This window comes from Agelaius phoeniceus, chromosome 9 (genome assembly GCF_051311805.1).
Source record: "Agelaius phoeniceus isolate bAgePho1 chromosome 9, bAgePho1.hap1, whole genome shotgun sequence".
Lineage (NCBI taxonomy): Eukaryota > Metazoa > Chordata > Aves > Passeriformes > Icteridae > Agelaius > Agelaius phoeniceus.
Window position 1 is genome coordinate 13921778 of NC_135273.1, and position 21261 is coordinate 13943038.

The 21261-nt window shown below is 38.0% G+C and overlaps 1 protein-coding gene across 8 annotated transcripts in view; it reads left to right on the top strand.

Moving 5' to 3' along the window:
* The window catches only part of LCOR (ligand dependent nuclear receptor corepressor), a 90027-nt gene that overhangs the window by 43809 nt on the left and 24957 nt on the right, over window positions 1-21261 (top strand). For 3 of the 8 annotated variants that reach the window (XM_077182981.1, XM_077182984.1, XM_077182982.1), the window contains 3 exons: window positions 826-958; window positions 5514-5801; window positions 8669-8762. The exons of 4 other annotated variants lie outside the window; for them this stretch is intronic. In XM_077182981.1, the coding sequence (XP_077039096.1) occupies window positions 826-958; window positions 5514-5801; window positions 8669-8762 (515 nt within the window). Of the gene's footprint in view, window positions 1-825; window positions 959-5513; window positions 5802-8668; window positions 8763-11537; window positions 21030-21261 lie in introns of those variants that run through there. One more of the 8 variants, XM_054637626.2, reaches the window with a different exon arrangement.

Genomic DNA, 21261 nt, shown 5'->3' on the forward strand with positions numbered 1-21261 from the left:
TTGGATATGATGTAGATGGTGTAGAATACGGGGTGAATAATGTTACAATACAAGGTGCCACCAAAATATGTATTCTACCACCACTTCCATCACCTTGTGATGAACTGTTAGTGATGGGTCCTTTGTATCAGCTGCATACCCCACCTATGAGTTGGGTGTAGTGTTCTCTTTGTTACACCCAGCCTAAGGATGGTCATCTCTGCTAATGTGCTGTCAAGGACTCCCCAAAACATCCTGTGTTTCATAGGATTCCATCATTCCATTGTAAAATTCCCTGTCCTGGGGTAGGTACTGAACTGTTCCTGCCTGGATTTGAGGGTGTTGTATGATCTCAAGGTCTGGGGACTTGGGGGAACCACCACTGGACCCCTGGGGAAGGAGCAGACCTTCCACAGGACCACTGCTTTGACAAGTCCACATGCATCATTTCAATGGGACTGCAAGCACCATTTAATCAGACTGCCACCACCACCCTGACCAAGAGGGTGCCAAAACTCTTTGTCAGTTTAAGCCAGTGTTTCTGTACTATTGCCTTTAATGTAACTTTCCTATTAAATTGTAGCTCCATGTGGAAATCACTTGCAAGGTATTTGTGTAGGGTTAATTTCTCCCTCTGGTTGACCTTCAAACCAGTCCAATTTACAACAAGAAAACAGGACAAAGTACAATGTTCTGATGCAGCCAAAAAAACAAGGTTTGATTTAAATAAATTCAAGTGTGCTGAGTACCTTAAAATGTTTTGAATTTAGTAAAATATTGAGTGCCTAGGGAACGTCATTAATTTTGGAGTCTGGAAGATCTTACAAATATTAAATATCTTTGCAGGAACACTTAGTCAGTCTGGATGAGCCAGCCTCGGAAGCTGGACAAGAAGCTCTGCTTAGACAAGAGCAAGCAAAAATCATTCGTTTTGAAAGGCAAGCGGAAGAGTTCCTCAATGCAGTCTTTTACAGAAAAGGTTGGTTTTAATGGGGGAGGAGGATGCGGGAAATGGTCTCTCTTGTGATCTTTTTGCATGCAATGTAGGTATCAAAGATCTGATGTTCAAGTGGAATGTTCAGTATTTTTCAGTTATCTTCTTTATATATATTTATCAAGGATAAAAATTGACTCTGAAGTAATGTAGCAACATAACAGTGTGGGCTTGGGACATTGGAAGAGAGTATTGATGCCTAGGGAGCATAAAACTGTTTAACCCTAAACCAAATCTCTCCATGAGATCCCTGATGTTTTCACTTTTGGAGAGATGACTCAGTTCTTACCCCGCAGAACTGTTTCCCATAGCCAGTGTTTAGGTGGGTGGGCTGTTTGGAAGAAAGGTCAAGTGGCAGTGGTGGTTGTAGGTGGGTAATGTGTATTCTTTTTTTTTTTTTCTTTAATAATTTTATTTTGATGGGATATGTACTAATGCAGTTTTTCTTAAAGGTCATCAGTCTTTTCACTATTGGTAATGATTACCTACCCTATTCCCAACAATCTAGAGTATAAAATATTATTGGAATAGTGCTAAGGGGAATATATGAAGAATTCAAAATGTGGTCAACAAAAGAATTGCTGTAGAATATGCCAAGAACATGCTCAGTGCTAGAAAATCACCTAAATATTTTCTGGAGAGTTGTTGCTTAAACTGCTCTTAAGGAAGGCACAGAGCTCATTTCACTGTTTTCTACAAATCTGAGAAACATTAATCCAGAGGTTGCTTCCAAATGCATCCTGAATGAAAGTACATCGCACTTATCAGTCTAACCCATGTGTGAGAAAATCTGCCAAATCAGTAATTCCAACCTATCTGCTGGGGGACAATGCAAGGCTTCAGTTTAACAAATTAGAAATTGCTGTAGCCAGTCCTCAGCCCCTCCTTCCAGTGACCAAAATATTTAAAGGTGTTTTAAGTAGATAACAGTATCTTAGCCTTTCTTTTATGACTCAAATGAATAAATACAAGCTATACATTATGATGCTTCTATACTTTTTGCAATATATGGAGGATGTTGGGAAGGATAGTTATTGCATTACTACTGATAGTTCAGATAATGCCTTTATTCCAAGGCTTCCTTTTTAAGTTTTCTTTTTTTCTTGTAAGCTTAATGTTTCCTTTTGCTTTTGAGTTTATCCCATTTATCTTCAAATCCAGAAGGAATTTAAGAAAACTAAAGTCTAGAGAAAACAGGTTTTTTCCATATTGCTTTTTCTGGTGATGAAAAAAAAAAAGCCTTTCCATCATTTTCAAATTGTTTGTTTAAGACCTCATTCGTTTACCACTAAACTTAAATCTTTATGTATGACATGTGTCTTTTAGGAAAGGATGCTTTTTTAAATTCACTGAGGAGCCAGCAGCAGATAGTGCAGTTTGTTAATGAATGGTATAATACTCTGTCTGTGGCTGGATACCCAGAAAAAGATAATGAAACATGTCAGATGTCTAAGAATCTTTGAGAATTTTTTTTTAAAATATAGCCTTGTTTTTCTTCCTTGGACAAAGCTGTGCTTGGTGCAAGAGTAACAGGCGAGGGGTAGAAGCCTGGCAGGAAGTCAGTTCTGAATCCTTAATGCATGATTTTCAAGCTTGCCTGTATTTAGATTGCTTGAAATCTAACTCATGCTACTGCCATAAGATCCCAAGGCACTGTCATACCAAAGAGGACACAAAGAATGGCAGAACTCTAATGTTCCTACATTGCTTAGAGATGCTGAGCTCTCCTGGCTTCCTGCCAGCAATTAGTTTTTTTCTTCTTTCCATCCTCACTGCCAGTAACATTTGAGATGGGTATTTTGTAGCCCGGGTAGATCAGAGAAAATGCAGCTGCTCTCTGAACACTGGCCACACATTAATGTACTGAACATGAATAGGGAATTAACAAGATCAGCAAACTTCTTCAACAGGTTTACTGTCCATTAATCTTAGTCCTTTCTCTGAAGTTTGTGTCCCTGGCAACTCTGACCCAGTAATGCTTCCTTCAAATACTTGTATTTTTCCAGTGAAAGCAGAGTGGTAGTACTTCGTTGTCTGTTACCTTTACTTTGTGGCAGGACAGGACCTTCTTCTGGTTTAATGAAATCATTAAATCCTTTATTTGTTTGATACTGCCCTTTTAAGATTTTGATATAAAAATCCACAAAAGCTATTAAGGCTTTAAAGCTCAGAGGTACTGCTTCAGACTATGTATAGCTGATATTTTTTGCTGAATTTTCTCTTCTAAGAGAATGTCTATGTTTTAGTTAATTTTAGTTTTATTTTCCTAAAAAAACTTGGACAGGTGGAGTCAAGATAGATATGTGGTTGATTTCAAGCGATGCTGGATGGGCACCAGCACATATTTTCCACTCCTGAACAGCTTTAATCCTCAGCATACAGGCTTTATATTAAGCAAGAAGCCTTTAATGTGCTAGGTACCTACCCTTCTGCTTGGAGACAGAGTTTTCTGACCCAAATTAGTGCATTTATCTTGAACAGCGCTAGAAAGTTGTCATTCTGGTCTGATTCTATGAAGTTGCAGATTACAAGGATGCATGGCTGTAGGCATATGTAATATTTTATTTCTGAATGTGTAAATATGTTCAGATGTAAACATTTTTGAAATGAACATATGAACATGGTGCACAGTAAGGGCCTGATTCTTCGTTCAGAAAACACAAGTGCCGTAAAGCTCTGCATTCCTGCCAGCCCCACTTGTATATGCTGCAAGCACATGTCAAACAGTTGGTATCTGTCTGGTCATGCCATCAAATTGTGTCCCTCTGGGCCTCCTTAGAGCCTTTCTATGTCCTTCAGGAGGTTATAGTGAAGAGATTAGAAAAGTAGAAGAAATGCCACCACAGCAGAACAAAACCCTCACACTTTTTCAGGCTGGTGTCCTTGTGGACCATTTGGGAAGCAAGTGAGATTATAAATGTACCAAAATTTAGGTTTGGTTCATTTTTTGGTGTCTTCTTAAAACTGTAGTATTTGATACTTAAGAACAAGTAAAATCTACAGGATGTTTTAAAGAAAATGGTTACATATTTACATAAACATCCTCGAAATTTATAGGATTTACAGAAATTTACTGTAAGAATGTACGTGGTGACTGTATAAGATCTTAGGTGTAGAAAGCTGTGCTTAACAGAAAGGAGTTCAGGCCTGATAAGTATTTAAAGCTCAATATGGTGTTTCATCAAGAAACAGGCTGCTAGTGCTGCTCTTTGATTTGTAGGCAGCTTGCTCAAACCTTCATGTCAGTCATCCTTTACACATACCATAAAGCTGGTTTGTTGGATTGATGTACTTTTGACAAAAATGGTGGCAAAAGGCAAATCTAACACTGAAAGGTCCCACAGAAGATTTTCCTAATGCTTCTAATAGCTCAATCTCAATAGATTACCTTTCAACCTGGGCAATTTTTTTTAAAGAGGTAGTAAACACTTCTCTATTGTTCCCTCTTGAGAGCTGCTTTTAAAGATTTATTTGGTCTTCTACTGTACAGTTGTTTTCTGAACGTTTCTTCGGTAATAGAAAATCAAACCTTTTGAGCCGTTTCTGGAATAGTGGTGTGGTTTTCTGTGCTTTGGGGTTTTTTGGGAGTATTGTGGGTGGTTGGTGTTTGTTGTTGTTGGTTTGGTTTTTGGGGGGTTTGTTTATTTGTTTAAAAACTACAAAACTGATTTGGCCAGAGAACACAGTGTTTCAAGTGAAGTGGCAGGACTTAGCTTTTGGGATTTAGGAGTTACAGATTTACTTTTTCATCAAAAATTACTACTGGTCTAAAATAGTGATTTTTGTCAATAAATTTTTGTGCTGTCCACATGCCCAAATACCTTTTTATTTATACACTATTTCATAGAAATAAATTGCAATGCCTACTTGTTCCATTTCACATCCGTTACTAATAGATTTAGCAGCTCCTCTAGAAATAGAATTACTTGTCATGTGACATATCTTGGGGTTTTGTGTATATGCAAGTTCTTTGGGTGATTTCTGATCCTGCATTGATTGCAATGTTAGAAATATCAAAAGGAATACATAGAATGAGAAGGAAGACACTTGAACATTTGATCTTCATGCAAATTATTTTAATTTATCAGAACTACAGGGCTTTATTTCTCAGTAAACTTAGAGGGGACTGCTGCAAATTTATTTTCCATTTTACCTTTCTGTAGCTGCAGGTAAGTTATGCAACTCTTCCACTGTGTAACCTGTTCAATATTTTTGGATGAGCTCCATTACTTGGCACTTAAGCTCTCCTTTTCATTTCCACACCTCTTAAAGGTCTGGTAGAATATATCTATATTTTAAAACAAAATATGAGATTGTATATTTCTTTTAGCAAAGTGTTATTTTGGGAAGGCTGTACCACAATTAGCAATGGTTCTTATTCAGGTATTCTAAGGCTAAAGTACATTTTCTACAGAAACTATTTTATCTTTGTTTTTTTTTTTTTTTTCCCCTGGATTTGTTTTGGTAAATAAACAATGACTTAATATAAAAGCTGTTTTACTTAAAGTGCTTCCTTAAAAGAAATCTCTAATATTTGCAGACAGTCCTAGGGTCTCTGACCCAAATATTCCCCTAGTGGCCCGTGAGATCATGCAGCGAATGATCCGACAGTTTGCTGCTGAATATACCTCAAAAAATAGCTCTACTCAGGACTCCAGCCAGCCCAATAGCACAAAGAACCAAAGCCTGCTGAAAGCATCTCTGGTCGCCTCCTCTCCCACGGCTGCAACTGCTCAGAACCCTGTGCTCAGCAAACTGCTCATGGCTGACCAAGACTCACCTCTGGACCTTACTGTCAGAAAGTCTCAGTCAGAACCTAGTGAACAAGGTAGGACTCTTACCAGTGTCTTGCATCCTGTGGCAGTCCATTAATGGCATTCTTATTGCAGAACCAATTAGAAGGTTGCACTTTTGCATAAAATTTAAAGTGGAAAAGCAGTAGATGGTTTTACAGTTAAATAATGACTAGTTCAGTGTGGCTGGGAGAGAAAAGGCTTTTTGAAAGAATGTAGACCCATAGACATGAGACATTCTTCAGAAGAAGGGCAAAGGGGATGGACATGCTCTAGACTCCAAGGATGAATGTGCTGTTCCTACTGGGAAATGCAAGAAAGAGTCTGCCAAAATAGACTGTACACTTGCTCATAAGAGAAGTTCACATGGTCATAAAAATCATAATGCTGTCTCTTCTCTGAAGATTTAGTGCACAATTTGACTGAAAGGCTGATTTATTTCCTTTCTGGTTGTGGTGTGAGAAGAGTATCTTTAAAAAGTCTGTGAGAAATTGCTTTGTGAAGGCTATGAAAATTATACCCATGAACTGCACTAAACTTCCAGGTTTGTGTGTTTGGAAGAAATGTCTCTTTTCTACCTTAAAAATAGACTTGTTCTGCAGAGCACAGATTGAATAAATCCTAACAGTGTTTCAGAGCTTATTTTAATTCAAAAACCTTCCTTTCCATCAAAAATGCTTTTTTTTTTTTAAGGAGCAAATTCTGTGAGTGATATAGTATATGAACTTTTCTTTTCTGAAATTGTTGAATCCTAAGTGTATTGTACTGATTAAAATTAGACCCTTTATCCTTCTTCAGAAAAATGTTAGTGCTTGAAGTCATTCTGTCACAGTAGGCTGTCCATCTGCAAATGGAAAAGTTGCCTGAAAAAAAAGCCTTTTTCTAGCTGTGACAGAAAAGTAGGTATCCCTTTATTCTTTTAAATTTGGTTTATGAAGCTTTTTGTCAAGAAGTTAATTTTATGTGTCCAGTAATATGCAGCTTGGACATCTGGACACATACCGCAGTTAGAGCACTTACTGAAAGCTGTCGTTGCACTTCAGTTACACACTGCAGTGAGAGGTTGAATAGTGTCTCTCTTGAAATGTGGACCTGTACTGATAGGCATTTGTTTCTAGCTGTCTTCATTATAAATGCATTCTGTGAGTGTGTTTTGCATGTATGTTTATAAATGTTAAACTGTTCTCGTTGTTAAACTTTTTGCTGAAAGAAAGAGGGAGAGAATCAGTTTTGCTTTTGGTTTGTTCCCTTTTAATTAGAGGATGGTATGGTGAAGAAAAAAGCATGAACACGAACTGTTCTTTAGCTACCATGTGATGGAAAAAGCTGTAAGATAATGTATGGTGTTCATAACGCTCGTTATGAGAGTAGAACATGTGCATATTGAATTATACAGTAATCTGTTTGCTGATGTAAATTTTTTTCCCAATTTACATTTAATGTAATTGGAAAGAGATTTTGCCAAACTTGTTAATGAGAGATTTCAGAGGCTGTCATGAAAGATTGCTAGTGGTGCTTTGTGCTATAGTTTGTTCTAGGGGGTTGAAGGGTACCCAGCTAGTTGTACATTTCTCCCTGGGGTGTGAGGTTGGCTCTGCTTCTCCTCAGGGGCTTCTAGGTCATACTGACTCTTCTGAGGAGGAAGCATGGATGCAAGTGCCTCCAGCAGCTGCCTGTGCTGTCCAGCCTCTTGAAAAGAATGAAAGACTTGATCCAGTCTGTGTCTCTTGTGCCTGCATAAGTGTTGTTCAAAAAGAAAATTTAATTATCTGCTTGCTTAAGTTTGGGTTATGGTGTGTTCCCAAATGCAGTGGGTGGAACAGCTTTTCGTAAGTTAATTCTAGTTCACTGTTTATCATGTTTTTTCTCCATGTGTCAAATGAGAACTTTAAGCGATCTGAAAGCTGCCTTACATTGTTCTTGTGTTGGGTGGTATTCACTTGATTAGATGGAATGAGTGAGGAGCTCTCATATGTCTCAAGTTCACCTTGCCAACAGGTTTCATTTATCTCTGCCTCATAAATTCCTCGTTTCAAAGTTTCCAGGAACTTCAGATGTCTGGGCTGCTTCAATGACAATGTTGCACTTATTAAAATGACTAGAATTTCCAGCTGCTTCAGTGCAGCAGGAGCAAGGCTTTCCTGGTGAAACATGCTCCCTTTTTCTGGTGCCTATAAAGGCAGAGTTTACATAAGGGTTTGCAGGGGAGCATGGGGGAGCTTGAGGATGTGCCATTAGTGAGAGTGGAGGAAGCAGTCTAACAGGAAAACCAATTTGGCATATGGAAGAGAGGGAATAAAATGACACAATAGAGGTGAAAGGCAGCAGCTTTTCCAGTAGGGACCCCTTGGAGATATTAAAAAAAAAAAAAAGATGAAGCTGGCTGCCATGTGAGAAGGAATCTCACATCTCTGTGTGTGTTAATTTAATTTCCAGTATGAAATTCTCAGTGAATTTTCCTACAAGAGATTTGGATAAAAAAAGAAAAAAAATCCTAGTACTGGCTTGCAGCCTCCCTTTAAGGAGGGGAATATCTCAGATTGACAAATCTTGGAGATTGTCTCAGTTCTGGACCACTGAAAGATAGTTATGTGATAGGCTCTGTTGTATCCAGAACTGTCACTTGTAGGTAATTTGTTATGCTATGTCTCCTGTAACAGATGCACTTTTAATTTTGTTAATTTTTATTGTGATTTCTGAAGACTATATTGAAATCACACGTAAACCATATTGCAAAAAAATCCCAAGCCTTATTTTGTTCAAAAATACAATAAACCAAAAACAATGTGTGCTAAAAATTACTTCAGCTCAGAAGATTTGCTTTTTCTTTTCAGCTGAAGACAAGATCAGCATGGCTGATCCTGCTTCTTCAAACACTGAAGTCATTCTTTTGTCTCTACAGACGGTGTGCTTGATTTATCCACTAAGAAGAGTCCTGGTGCTGGCAGCACCTCTCTGAGTCACTCTCCAGGGTGCTCTAGTACTTCGGGAAATGGGTAAGAGAAAGCAACTTACTATGACCTTTAAAACAGTTTTTTACTAAAAATGTGTGCTTAGCTCCTGGTAATTTTAAGTTTCTTTTGGTGTTAACCCTTTGGAGTGTAATGTGTTTTCAACTTGTACCTTTGGCAAATACCTTCACCCCACCTGCCAAATAAGAGTTGTTGCCAACTGAGACAGGTTTAAGTTGCAGTTAAAGACTCTAATATCTGTTAGTTTTGCCAATTTGGTGCTTATCCAGAGATCCTTGCATTACCTGTTTCTTGGGGTTAGTGATAGGTTATTGCTGTGAACATGCAAGTTCAAATAAGTGCATGAAGAGTCTTAGAGGCTTTGCAGTATATTTAGACTTCATTTCACTTAGGGCAAAGTTAGCTAAACAGGAAAGTTTATTTTAGAGGTAACAATGATTTGGGTGATAAACCATGCTGAATTAGATTTAAATCACTGCATGATTTTTGTTAATATTTCCTAGCATGAACCACAACTTAGATGAGGACATGGGGCAGGAAGTCTGGTAGTTCAGAAAACTTTAAATGTAACTTTGGATTTGTGATTGTTCTGTAGCGCTGAACAAGTTTTTTTTAGAAATAATCACAAAGTATGTGGTGTACTACTCTTGCCTAATCAGTTCAAGGTGTGAAATACTGTTAAATAAAAAACCAGTCTTTAGGTTTCATATTTCTAATGGTCACCATTTGCATACGTTTAGAAACCCTTTACTCTTGGTCAGGGGGGTACTGGAGAGGCTGACTGGGACAAAGAAGGGGTTTGGATGTTGATTATCTTGAAGCTACTGTGAACAAATATTTTTTACTGAAGTACAGAAATAGCATATGGTTTAAAGTGCTATTTAATTGCTGGATTTAGCTTTATGATAGCCTTTGAAAACTTGAAAATCTCAACTAGCAACCCTCTTCCACCACCATTCCCATGTACTGCTAACAGCTGATTGAATTTTTGCATTTCTCTTTGGAAAAATATACTGTCTCAGATTTCTCTTTTCAAGATTACTTTTCCATTTAATATTTCTATTAATAAAATACTTCAATTCCTCTTTAAAACTTAGTCTTAATACTTTTTACAATTCTTTAGCATAAACCTTCCCTAGCAGTACTTCTCCTCTAATTCTGAACAGGTTATTTCCATCTTTATTTTCCTAGGAAGGCAGCAAAAGCCACTGAGGCTCTGTACTGTTTGTTCCCTTGTTTGTGAATCAAGTGAAGGCCAAAGTCCAACACACAGGGATGGCAGGGCCAGCATCTGGCACTGTCCTGCTCAGTCCTGTGGGTCCAGAGAGGATGTGGCATCCTTGCACCTGTGGTTACTTGTCCAGGTGTGTGGCATACGAGGCTGGCTGCAGTTTGTTCAGCATCACTAAGTCGGGTGTAACTCTCTATTCACTGCCTGTATGACCTTTATTGAGGTGTAGAATCACTGGTGCACCCTATGATGCTGATACATGCTGTAGAAGGGGTGGAGAATGCACATTGTCTGAGAGAGTTCTTTGGAATGGCAAACCTTGAGCCATTTCTCTGGATTTTGTTCTGAATCCTTGTTGACTTTTGTTGTGCACATCCTATGACTTGTCGCATCCCAGAGAGAAGTGAACAGCATGTGTATCAAGCATTGTGTATGTTACATGCCAGGTTCTTGCAATGGATGTCTTTTCTCTAAAGACTCTTTTTTAATCCCAGTGTGATGTTAAAAATAATAATGTAGCTTTTCAGTACTATGTATCCTATCCTTAAGTAATGCTGACTTAGCCAGGAGGGCTTGACGCCAGTATAGCGTCCCAGAGCATTAAAATAGATTCTCTTTGTTAATTTGTATGCTGAACATGGAGAAATTTGGAGGTGGATTTTGAAACCAATGTGACTTAATAACTATAGGGGGCTAAGCAATCAAAGCATTAAAATAGATGTGATTCTCTGCAGCAGTAGTACTTAATTTCATAGAAAGAGCACTTGTGATGAAAGGGAAATGGTAAAAATACATACTGCCTTTTTTTTTTTTTGTTAACCCTTGATCTGGATGACAGTTGGCGCTTAGATCTTCCTTTTCCTAGGCATGCTTTTTATCAAATGAGATTCAGGGCTCTGTCTATATGCAATTAGTTGTTAAGAGAGCAGTTTGGTAAGTCTAGTGTAAGTGGTTTTCTTTGTGATCTGCAGTATCCCAGCTTTCATATTTGGTGCTTAATGAAAGTCAGGCAAATGTTTCTGAGGCCTGCTAAGCTTTTTCTTTTATCCTGAGCAGCAATTCTTCAATATGATGTAAGCAAACTATGCAGGGTTTCCACCTGTGTGTAGATACTGCAGGTGGCAGTCATATTTACATGTTGAATATGTTGCACTTTGGCTTACTCTTTTATTACTGTGCTTGTTTAGTGGTAACGTCACACCAGTAACACAGTTGTGTGTAGATCTATGGCGATTGATTACTACTTTGTAATTAAGGTGCTATTTTCAGACGCTTGCGCGAAGTCTTTTCTACTCCGAGAATTTGTGAACCCAACCAGAGACCAGCCAACAGGTTTCATTTTTCTTTGCCCAAAAAGCTTCTCTTTTTTTGCGAACAAGTTTTAAAACTGACTGATGCTGAGACTTAAAAAAAAAAATTAAAGTAATAAAAAAAAATTTAGAGAAAAATAAATAACACAAAAAGTGATGTTACCCAAGCAAGGCCTTCTAATAAAGGAGTGGCCCCCTCACCCATCCCTCCCTACCTGTGCAAGTCCTGCTCACATCAGTTTCCTTCCATCCAATTAGGCGACCTGGGAGACCCAGCCAGCACCATCCGGAGGGACTACAGAGTGGTGATGGGGTACCTCCAAGAAGCTTGCAGGATGGAACCAGGGAAGGTTATGGCCACTCCACATCTCTTAAAGTACCACTGGCTCGATCACTCCAGATTAGTGAAGAACTGCTGAGCAGAAACCAGTTCTCTACAGCTGCCAGCCATGGGCCATCTGGACTACAGAATCATGGACAGCACTTAATATTATCCAGGGAGGCTTCTTGGGCAAAACCACACTACGAATTCAATTTCAGCCGCATGAAATTCAGGGGAAATGGTGCACTCAGCAACATCAGTGACCTTCCTTTTCTTACAGAAAACTCTGCCTTTCAAAAAATGGCACTTCAAACTAAGCAGGATGGGAAAAAGGACGTGAGCCATTCATCTCCTGTGGATTTAAAGATACCACAAGTTCGAGGCATGGACCTTTCATGGGAGTCCCGCACTGGTGACCAGTTCAGCTATAGCTCTTTGGTAATGGGTTCACAAACGGAGAGCGCGCTTAGCAAAAAGTTAAGGGCTATCCTTCCAAAACAAAATAGGAGAAGTTTGCTGGATGCTGGACCAGATTCCTGGGGCTCAGATGCTGAGCAGTCTACCTCTGGACAGCCATATCCCACCTCAGATCAAGAGGGAGATCCTGGCTCCAAGCAACCTAGGAAGAAAAGAGGGAGATACAGACAGTACAACAGCGAGATACTGGAGGAAGCAATCTCTGTGGTTATGAGCGGGAAAATGAGTGTTTCCAAAGCTCAGAGTATTTATGGGATCCCCCACAGTACACTGGAGTACAAAGTTAAAGAGAGGCTGGGCACTTTGAAAAACCCTCCAAAGAAAAAAATGAAATTAATGAGGTCGGAGGGGCAGGATGTTTCAGTAAAGATTGAATTAGATCCCCAGGGAGAAGCAGCACAAAGTGCGAATGAATTGAAGGATGAATAGGGATGTTGTAGAGTGCCAATTACTTTGCAAACTGGGTGAGCACTACTGCATAGTTCAACCATCACTGAGCGCACCTGAGTCTCCTGTTTGCTGCAATGCTCTTTTCTTTGCAGTTTAGCATAGACTTATGTGAACACAGGTGAAAGATGTGCTCTGAATGTCACATTTGTAAATTTTTCTGGCCTAGTATGGCACAATTTCACTCCTTCACCTGCCCACTGCCCTCTTTCTTTCTTTCTTTGTTCCTTTTCTTTTCTTTTGCCTTTTGCATGTTTCTCTGTAATAGAGAATTGAGTTACCTCACAAAGAATGCAGATCTGTAGAAGTGGACATCTTGCCTGTAGAGCCTGCCTGAACTTCTGATGTTGGATTTTTCATATCTGCCTTTATAGAAATAAGTCCACTTTGTTAAACTGACACTCTCCTGAAACCAGGCAATTTTAAAATGAAAATCAGACTGTCATTCTTCAAAAATGTTTCAGAAATCTTTTTTTTTCCCCTTCTTATTTTTTGTTGATCCAGTTGATTGAAAGGTTTGAGCTAAATCAAATTATTTAGGAATGGTACCTCTCTTGAACTCAGATTTGTCGACTAGATAGATAATCAATTGGGTCTAATTAGGCTCTCCACTGTTTTCTTTCTAAATTAACTGTACTTACCATCTGCTTAGTGCTCACCCGGAGGGGAGGGGAGGGAAAACTTACATACACTACCTTCAGAAAATGTCAGTTAATTATTTATAACACTACCTTCGCTGTAATTTTATTTGGTGTTTTTGAAGGGTGATATTTACACTCACCTGCTTGAGGATGTAGCCTTATCTCACGGAAGACAAGCTTCTCACAGTCAGGAGCAGTCAGGGTACACTAAATGATGTATTAGGGTATGCCTCATTATACCAGAACTACGGTTCTTTGTGACCTTTACACTTTTTACAGACTTGGTTCTGAGTTTACTAAACTATGTGGTCCCAACAGCTAGTTTAAAAGACTCTAATCCAGGGATGGGGGATTTGTGTAACAAACTACTGTGATACTGGGAAAAAAAAAAAGGAAAAAAAAAATAGCCCACAAAATGGTGATCTCAAACGTTACAACCTCAGTAGTCTGCCCAAATATCCACATTAGTGAAGGAGCTTGTTAATGTTCAGGGAAGAAGTAAAACACTGGTAGCCTGATCTAATTCAGGCTCTGCATCATATCTATCTGTAATACTGTCAGGGTCGAACACTCAATGAATGGGTGTTTCCTTTTTAAATATTACAGTTGCCAGTAGCAGGAATTGAGTCCTGCTTTTTTGTTGTTGTTTTTATTTAATCTATTTTGATAGTGGTTTAGCACATGCTAGAATAAGCATTTAAACACCATAAAAAAAAGCACTCCGTAAACCACAAATCTGGGTTTTTTTTCAGTATGGTGGTATCTTTATGCTTATATGGAGATCCAGGAAAAGTTTTGTACTGAACTTTTATCTTTGATACTTTCTGCGGGAGTGGTCAGTAACTAAGTGGAACTTACTGGACTTAACCACAACATGACCAAATCATAATTGCTGGTTCTTCAGGTAGAAGCAATTTGGTCTTAATCTGTGCAAAAGGTAGACAGACTTAGCATTTTTTTCCCCATTTGCACAACCAAAAGAAACATTGGAGTTTTTGTGTGAGAGCATTAAGTGATGTCAGTGAAAGTGGTCTCTCAAAGTTCATGGGAGGGTGACCTAGGTAGCCCTAGGGATTCTGAATGACTTCTGGAACAATGGATTCTATTAGCCTCTCCCCCTCCCCAGCAACTTCATATTTTCAAAGGTTAGGCACACCATTGCTGTTGTTTTAAATATGCACTGCTCATTCTTAAAATGGACTGGGCATTTGGCCCCAAGTATACTTTATTTTTGTTTACTTAATATATTTTAGTCCTCAAAATCCTGGTTCCTTGTAGCTTTCTAGTTGTCATCTTGGCATTTAAAGCAGTTTAAGCTCAGTAGCAGTATATAAACTCTGCAATATGGTCCAGTTTAGCTGGTGATTGCAATAAAGGCGCAGTTTAAGGCGTGGTTTCATCTGCTGTTGGAGGTTATGGTAGAAAGTTTGTTGCAAGTTAAAAAAAAATTAACACAGTTTTACTCTTGAGAGAGGTTTAACCTTTTGCAGTTGTCCTTATTTAAGAAACATGAGTTGAGTTTTATAAAACTTGTCACTGTAGTGTACGTGGAGTGCTCATTTTACTAACCTAAATATTTTGTATGTGTATGTTTAAGTGGGTGACAATCGTGCAGCAGAAGAATGGTGTGCCTACCCTTTAATGCTGCAGTTTTAAAAGAGAATTTGTCTTGTCATTTCAGACTGTAGGCTAAGAATTGTAAATAGATAGTGAGAAGTTGAGTACTCTTTATTTGCTTTGGTTAGGAAGTGGATTTAAAAAAAGAAACAACAACAAACCAAACACGTAACTTTCTCAGTTTAAATGTCCTGAGACCTGAAGATTGTAATACTCATAACTGCAAAGCTTTTAAACACAACACTTGATCTGTGATAACTTACTATTCAGGTAATCTTTCTTTTTCGAGAAGCTTTTGAACAACCATATTTCCTCCAAAGGTCTCTGTTTAAAAAGGAAAAAAAAGAAAAAGTGTAGATTATTTTTTAAGCACTAATTGCATTACATTGGTAACTGCAATATGAAATAGCCATTATTGTTTTGTGAAGCATGGTTGAGATTAGTTAGTGGTCCCTTTTTAAAATTTCATGAGCCTCTCAAAAAATAAAAACAAATTTAAAAAAAAGCTGCTGAATATTCAAAAGATATATATTTTACCTTATTGTAGGTTTTGTAAATTTAGTCTGTAATATTCAGGTGCACCTTTTAATGTTACTTTTTTGTTTCAAAGTCCCATCTAACATATTTTCTCTGAGGTGATTCATCACTTAAGACTAGTATCACTCTAAGTGCTGCAGTGATCACTAATATTTTGTTTCATTTTTCACTACATATATTTTGCAGGCGCTTTCAGTGTAGCTAACTAGTAGTATTTGGGATCATTTTAAATATATGATTGGAATTAATGTTTGTCCATTAGCATGCTTAATTTTCTGCTGACCAGCAGTTTGCATGGCCAAAATCCCTGGTTGACCATATTTTGGTGTGGGAAGGTGTGGTTCACTGCGGTCTTTGTAACAAAAGCCTTGTTTCTCATCTTATTTCTGGTAAGTGGATGCTTATGTTACTTGGATCACTTGGACAGGAAAAAGATTTTAAAGCCTTCTCCTGCTGCTCTTGTGAGATGGCATTAACGTGTAACATAGACAAACTGCAACCCTGTAAAAATCGAGACGTTGTTAGGAGGAGACCTTTCGGGTATTTTTTGTCACTAGTTTTCTCTTATTCCCGAGAATGTCCATCCAATGTAGTTATTGGACTTAACAGTATTGTTGTGTACTACGTTGATGTAGCTGAAAAAGCCTGACAGCAAGAAACTGTGAATTATATTTGTGGCAGTCTCTGAAAACTAGTTTTTCAGTCCAAGTACCATGAAGGAGAATCCCCCTCCCCTACCCCATCCTAGAAAAGTAATTTTATATTTTGTGTGTATAAAGTTTTAAGAATCGAAGTTTCATATTGTACTGAAGTTTAGGTGTTGCTTGGTAAATCTTTGCTGCAGCATATAATTGAAGATGAGTAAGGCTTAGTGTGGTAGGGGTCCTGGTGTGGAGTTAATTATCGTACAGTTCTGGTGGGAAAGCCCAACATGTATGAAATGTGTCCTTTTTTTTTTTTTCATTTGGATTTGTAAGATGTAAAAGTGCTTTTTTAGAACTCTGACCTATTACAAACTATTACCTCACTTTCAGCCAGCTGGATCCTCATTCCACAGTGTTGTAGGCATTATTGTGGCTGTAATGCTTGAGTACAGCTATAGAGTTGAACGTTTCCAGTTAGATATTGTAGGGACACGTTTCTGGACTCATTTTTATTTCTGTCTAAAGATTATTTATTTTCCAGTCATTCCCTGATTTTTTTCTAAAGGTTCCAGACAGTTTCCTTTAGAATTTCTCATTTTTTCCCTGTTGCGCAGGAGAAGTTGCTACATAAGCAATACAGGTATGCCTTTACTTTCTTTTTTGTTGCAGAACTCATAACTTGATGGTTGCATTACCAACCCTACTGCTAGGCCTGAATTCAAACTCTGAACTTTTTTTGGCAGTTGGAGAAAAAATATTTTTAATGATGCAGGGATACAGATAGGATAATGCCTCTAGTTAGGGAACACATTCAGCTTCTGTGTTCTCTCGCAACTCCTGCATGACATTTTTTGCAGAACTTTCCACTGCTGGAGGATATTCCTAAACACTGGAGGTAACTGCATTTGTGTTTAGACTGGGTAAGAGCAGACAAGGAATAGTCTGTGCTTTGTCTTGTGGCAGGCCAACATTTGCATCTATATATTTCTTTCATGAGTACTCAAGAGTACATTGCCTTTCCCTGGAAATTCGTGGGAGCTGTTTTAGGGGCTTTAGGGTTGAGTAAGCTTTGTGAAACAACTTTTTAGTTCTGATTGAATTGCTTTTTGTATCATCTGCAACGATTGTTATACAGGCAAAACTGGAATTGCCATGTGTTTCTTTCCAGTTTACTTTCAAGTAATGCTCTTAAGATGTCCTTGAGTCTTAGGAGAAGAACACAGTGTCCAAGGAGTGAAGGGAGCACTCTACTGTTCCCTTTTTTTCTCAAAAACTAGTGTGGCTGCATCTGTAATGTAAAGACCTCTTTCTTCAGTGAAGACAAAATTTGAACTCTTCAGTATAAGAATGCATACTCTTATTGCAGTCCAAAATCTTATGAAGGCGAGATTATTAACCTTACTGAAAGATTTGTCACAATATTCTAAATAGCTTAAATTCTCTGCCAAATGTTAGAAGTAGGATGGGAAGGGTTGTTTCCCTCATTTTCGTGAGGATCAGAAACCTCTAGGTATTCCCCACAAATGTTTCAGAAATTAAATGTAATTTCAGTCTAGGTCAATGTTGCTTTTTCTTGGCATCAGTACATAATGTTGGCTAATATTGTTTTAGAAAGCTGTAAGAAAATAATTTTGAGACTTGTTTTGGTACTATAAAGGTTTCTACTTGATCTTGAATTATATTGAAAATTCAGTAATTGGAACCTTCAGAAACCTGAAAATCTGCACTGCTAGTTGTATGCAGTTCTGATGAATGTAGCAGATAAAGTAGCCACTATAGTAACTCATTTCAGATTATCCAGTGTATAAACACAGTGCACTGTGATGACCAGTAGGCAGAGAGATATTTCAAACCCAAAATGATCTGTAGATCCACTTCATATGTACCAGAAAAAACTGTTAAGTACTTAGAGCATTCCGGTGTCCATCTCTCTCTCTCTTCCTGTTCTTTCTTTGACTGGGGCCAAGTCTCTAAACCAGTATTACAGCAGTAGTTTTGGACCTCATGTCCTACTGAATTATGCCTATATTCAGGTATTGTCATAAAAACCTTCATATTAAGAGAGCTTTATTTAATCCTTACAAAAATCTCTCAGCCCAGTTGCAAAATCAATTTTCTGTGATTGGGTGATGTACTAGAAAGGAGGATTTTTTTTAGCCTGTCCAGGCCATTTAATCTACCTGCTTAAAAACAAGCATCCCCACCAGTGCCCCTGTGCTTGTCTCTACTGAATTGGTAAGTATAATTTAGGAGGACTCAAGATGATAACTACCTTACAGAGCAGGGATTAGGACACAGGCTTCATTTTGACTGGAGCAGGAAAAGTTAACATCCAAAACAATTTCTATCATCATCACCTAGCACAATTTATCTTAATATTTTTTTCCTACTCAGAAATAATGAAGATACTACTAGAGCTACTTAAACAGTTTATCAGTTACTTGGTGCTACATTTCTCAAATAGTTTTGCAGATAATACTTTTTATGCCTGCGTGAAAACATGTAAACAATAAAAAGCACTTGTCTGACCTATTCTAAAGTACCAGAAAAGGGATAAATAACTGCAGCACTTTCTCTGTTACAATGCCAGAGTCTTAATTAAATCTGGTCTTCAGGTTATGAAATACTTCAAATATACAATCTAGGATCATGAACAGCTTGTCAGGTCAGATCACAAGGTTTCTTGGGATATTAAGCTGTCTTTTAAAGACAGATTTTAGTACAACAAAATATTCTGGAGTTCAGGCAGGGGATGTATATATACATGCCTGGTATTTTTAACTGATCATTTCAGTAGGCCATTTCAGGGCTTAACATTGGGAATCTGGGATGATGGGTAGGGAAGGGAAGTTTCCCAAATGGAAAAAAACCATTTTGGACCATTGTTTAATGTTCAGTTTGAAAACTATATCACAAGAAAAATGGGTAGGGATTCTTTCTCCCTTATGCCTTCAGGGAATGAGTAGTATTTAGAATCTCTGGCTGAAATTCAAGCCTTTTTACCGTGTAAATTTTTAATATAAACTCATTGACATGCTTTTTACATCTGAGGACTGAAAATGGATCTTAATGTTTAAGTTGTGGAATGGTATATTTCTTAAATGAAGGGGGAACATTTAAAAAAGATAGATTAGAATACCAGCATTAGTGAGCTTAAGGAATTTTAGTATGTAATAGCAAAGTATAGCAAAGTATTTGATTAAAAAATTAATCTTGAATTGCTAGTCTGTAACTAGGTGCATTCTAATTTAGCAGGTGAATATTCTTTACTTATCGATATATGATGGGCTTTTTGCAAATAGAAACCTTTATCTGAGTCCCACGTGTTGCTTGTACTGATGGGATGTATGCTTACAGCAGCTTACTGCTGCTTTAAAATGTATAAAATGTTTTGAGTGTTTGCTCATAACTCTTTTTAACCTCCACTTGTTAAATTGTCAAACATTGGTATTTTATCAGTCCGCAGTGTAAGTTTAAACTAATGTTCTTAGGAATCCAACTTGTACACACACTGTTTAAAAACCCTCAGGGACAGTTTACACACTATCCTCACTCAATTCAGGTACTTGTACTCTCTTCTTAAACCTAGCAGTGACTTGTATTTTGTTTTGCTTTTCTTTTGACGTGCTGATAGCACATCCTTGATGAATGTCAACTTAAAACTCAGTTCAGGTATCCAGGTATAACTCAGCCAAACGGATTTTAAAGCTGCATATTTACTCTCCAGCACACAGTGCCTCAGACACTTATAGTGGCATTCTGTATATTCAGTTATTACTACTGAGCAGATCGCGTGGGGGTTCCTGGTATGTATTGTAAGAAATTCCTATGTATATTATATAATATGTATTATATTATATACATATATAGTATATATGTTATCTTAAACTTATATATTTTAAAATGCCACTACTAGCCAGCGCAGCTAAAAATGAAATACATTCCCAGCTGCTTCTGTGAACAGCAGAGGCAGCTTCTTAACGTGGCTCTTGCTTCTCTCTCACCATAACTACTTCTAACCTCAAGCACGGGTCCTTGGCTGTCTGACCTCTACACTCTAGTTATGCAATGTCCTTAGAGAATTCTGTGCACTGGCCACTGTGATGGAAACCAATGGGCCGGGAGTGCTTTGAGTTTATTAGTAATTGTTCTGCCAAAGTTGGTGTTTGTATGACAAGCGTGTAAACCTGTCAGATAATCAGCAGAGGTCCAGGTTGTCCATAATTAATTCCACCTCCTGGGCAGGACCAGAGCTCACGAGGCACCTCCTTTCTAAGGCTGAGCACTGTTCACTGAACACCTGCAGTGCCAGGCCTCTGTGCTGTGCTCACCTGGAGGTCAAGCCTGAAACTAAAATCTGCTGTTCTGCCTTCATGGTGATCTGTTGGCAGTCGCAAGTCAGCAACACCTCTGCTTTATTATTTGACACTTTACATCTAAAAAGTCTTCTCTTTCTATTTATGTAACCCATAGTCTTTGAAGAGTATGGAAAATGGCATTTCTCTCTGACCTCTAGAAGTTCAAGTGTCATGGGAAAAAAAAACAGGAACCCCCCCCTTTACTCTTATGGACCTCATTTCAATATACTGTTTACAGTTTGACGGAATTGTATAATTTAATATTTCTCTTGTACTGTAGTTTATATTTATTTACAGATTTTTTTTGTACTGTGTGATTTGAATTTTTTGTTCCTTGCTATGATCAATGTTTTATGTAGTAGAGCACTTATGATCACAAATTAAGGTTTTTGGTTTGATTGCACTACATTAATTTTTTTAATGCAGTTCTGATTTTTTGACTGGACTAAATAAGCTGTGTCTTAATGTATGTGATAAGTACTTTTAAATTTTTATTTCATGTGGTCCATTTATTTTTTGCATTGTATGTCAAAGCGCTAATTCTCTTGTTGTGCATGTGTAAGATTTAATGGCTCCATTGTATTATTTGACCATGTCATTTTGGAAACACATTCCCAGCTGTAACGTTGTGTATGGTAGTTTTCACTGGATGCTAGACTTTTCAAAACCACTATTCTTCTAATAAATTTTGTTGTGAAAAACTTCAAGGGGTTCCAATTCTCTTGTTCCTAATGTGCTTTCTAAATGCTTGTTACTAGTAGCCCAAGAATATGAGAGGGAAACTATCACAAGGGGGGAGAAGCAGGGGAGGAAGTGAAAATAGAAGGTAAAGCAATTTCTGGCTGAAGGACTGAGCTTTGGAATCTCCATACTCCGTTGGGTTCTTGCCCTAAATAGGATTGACGGTAAAGCTGCTTTAGCAGCTGGGTAGGGAATACA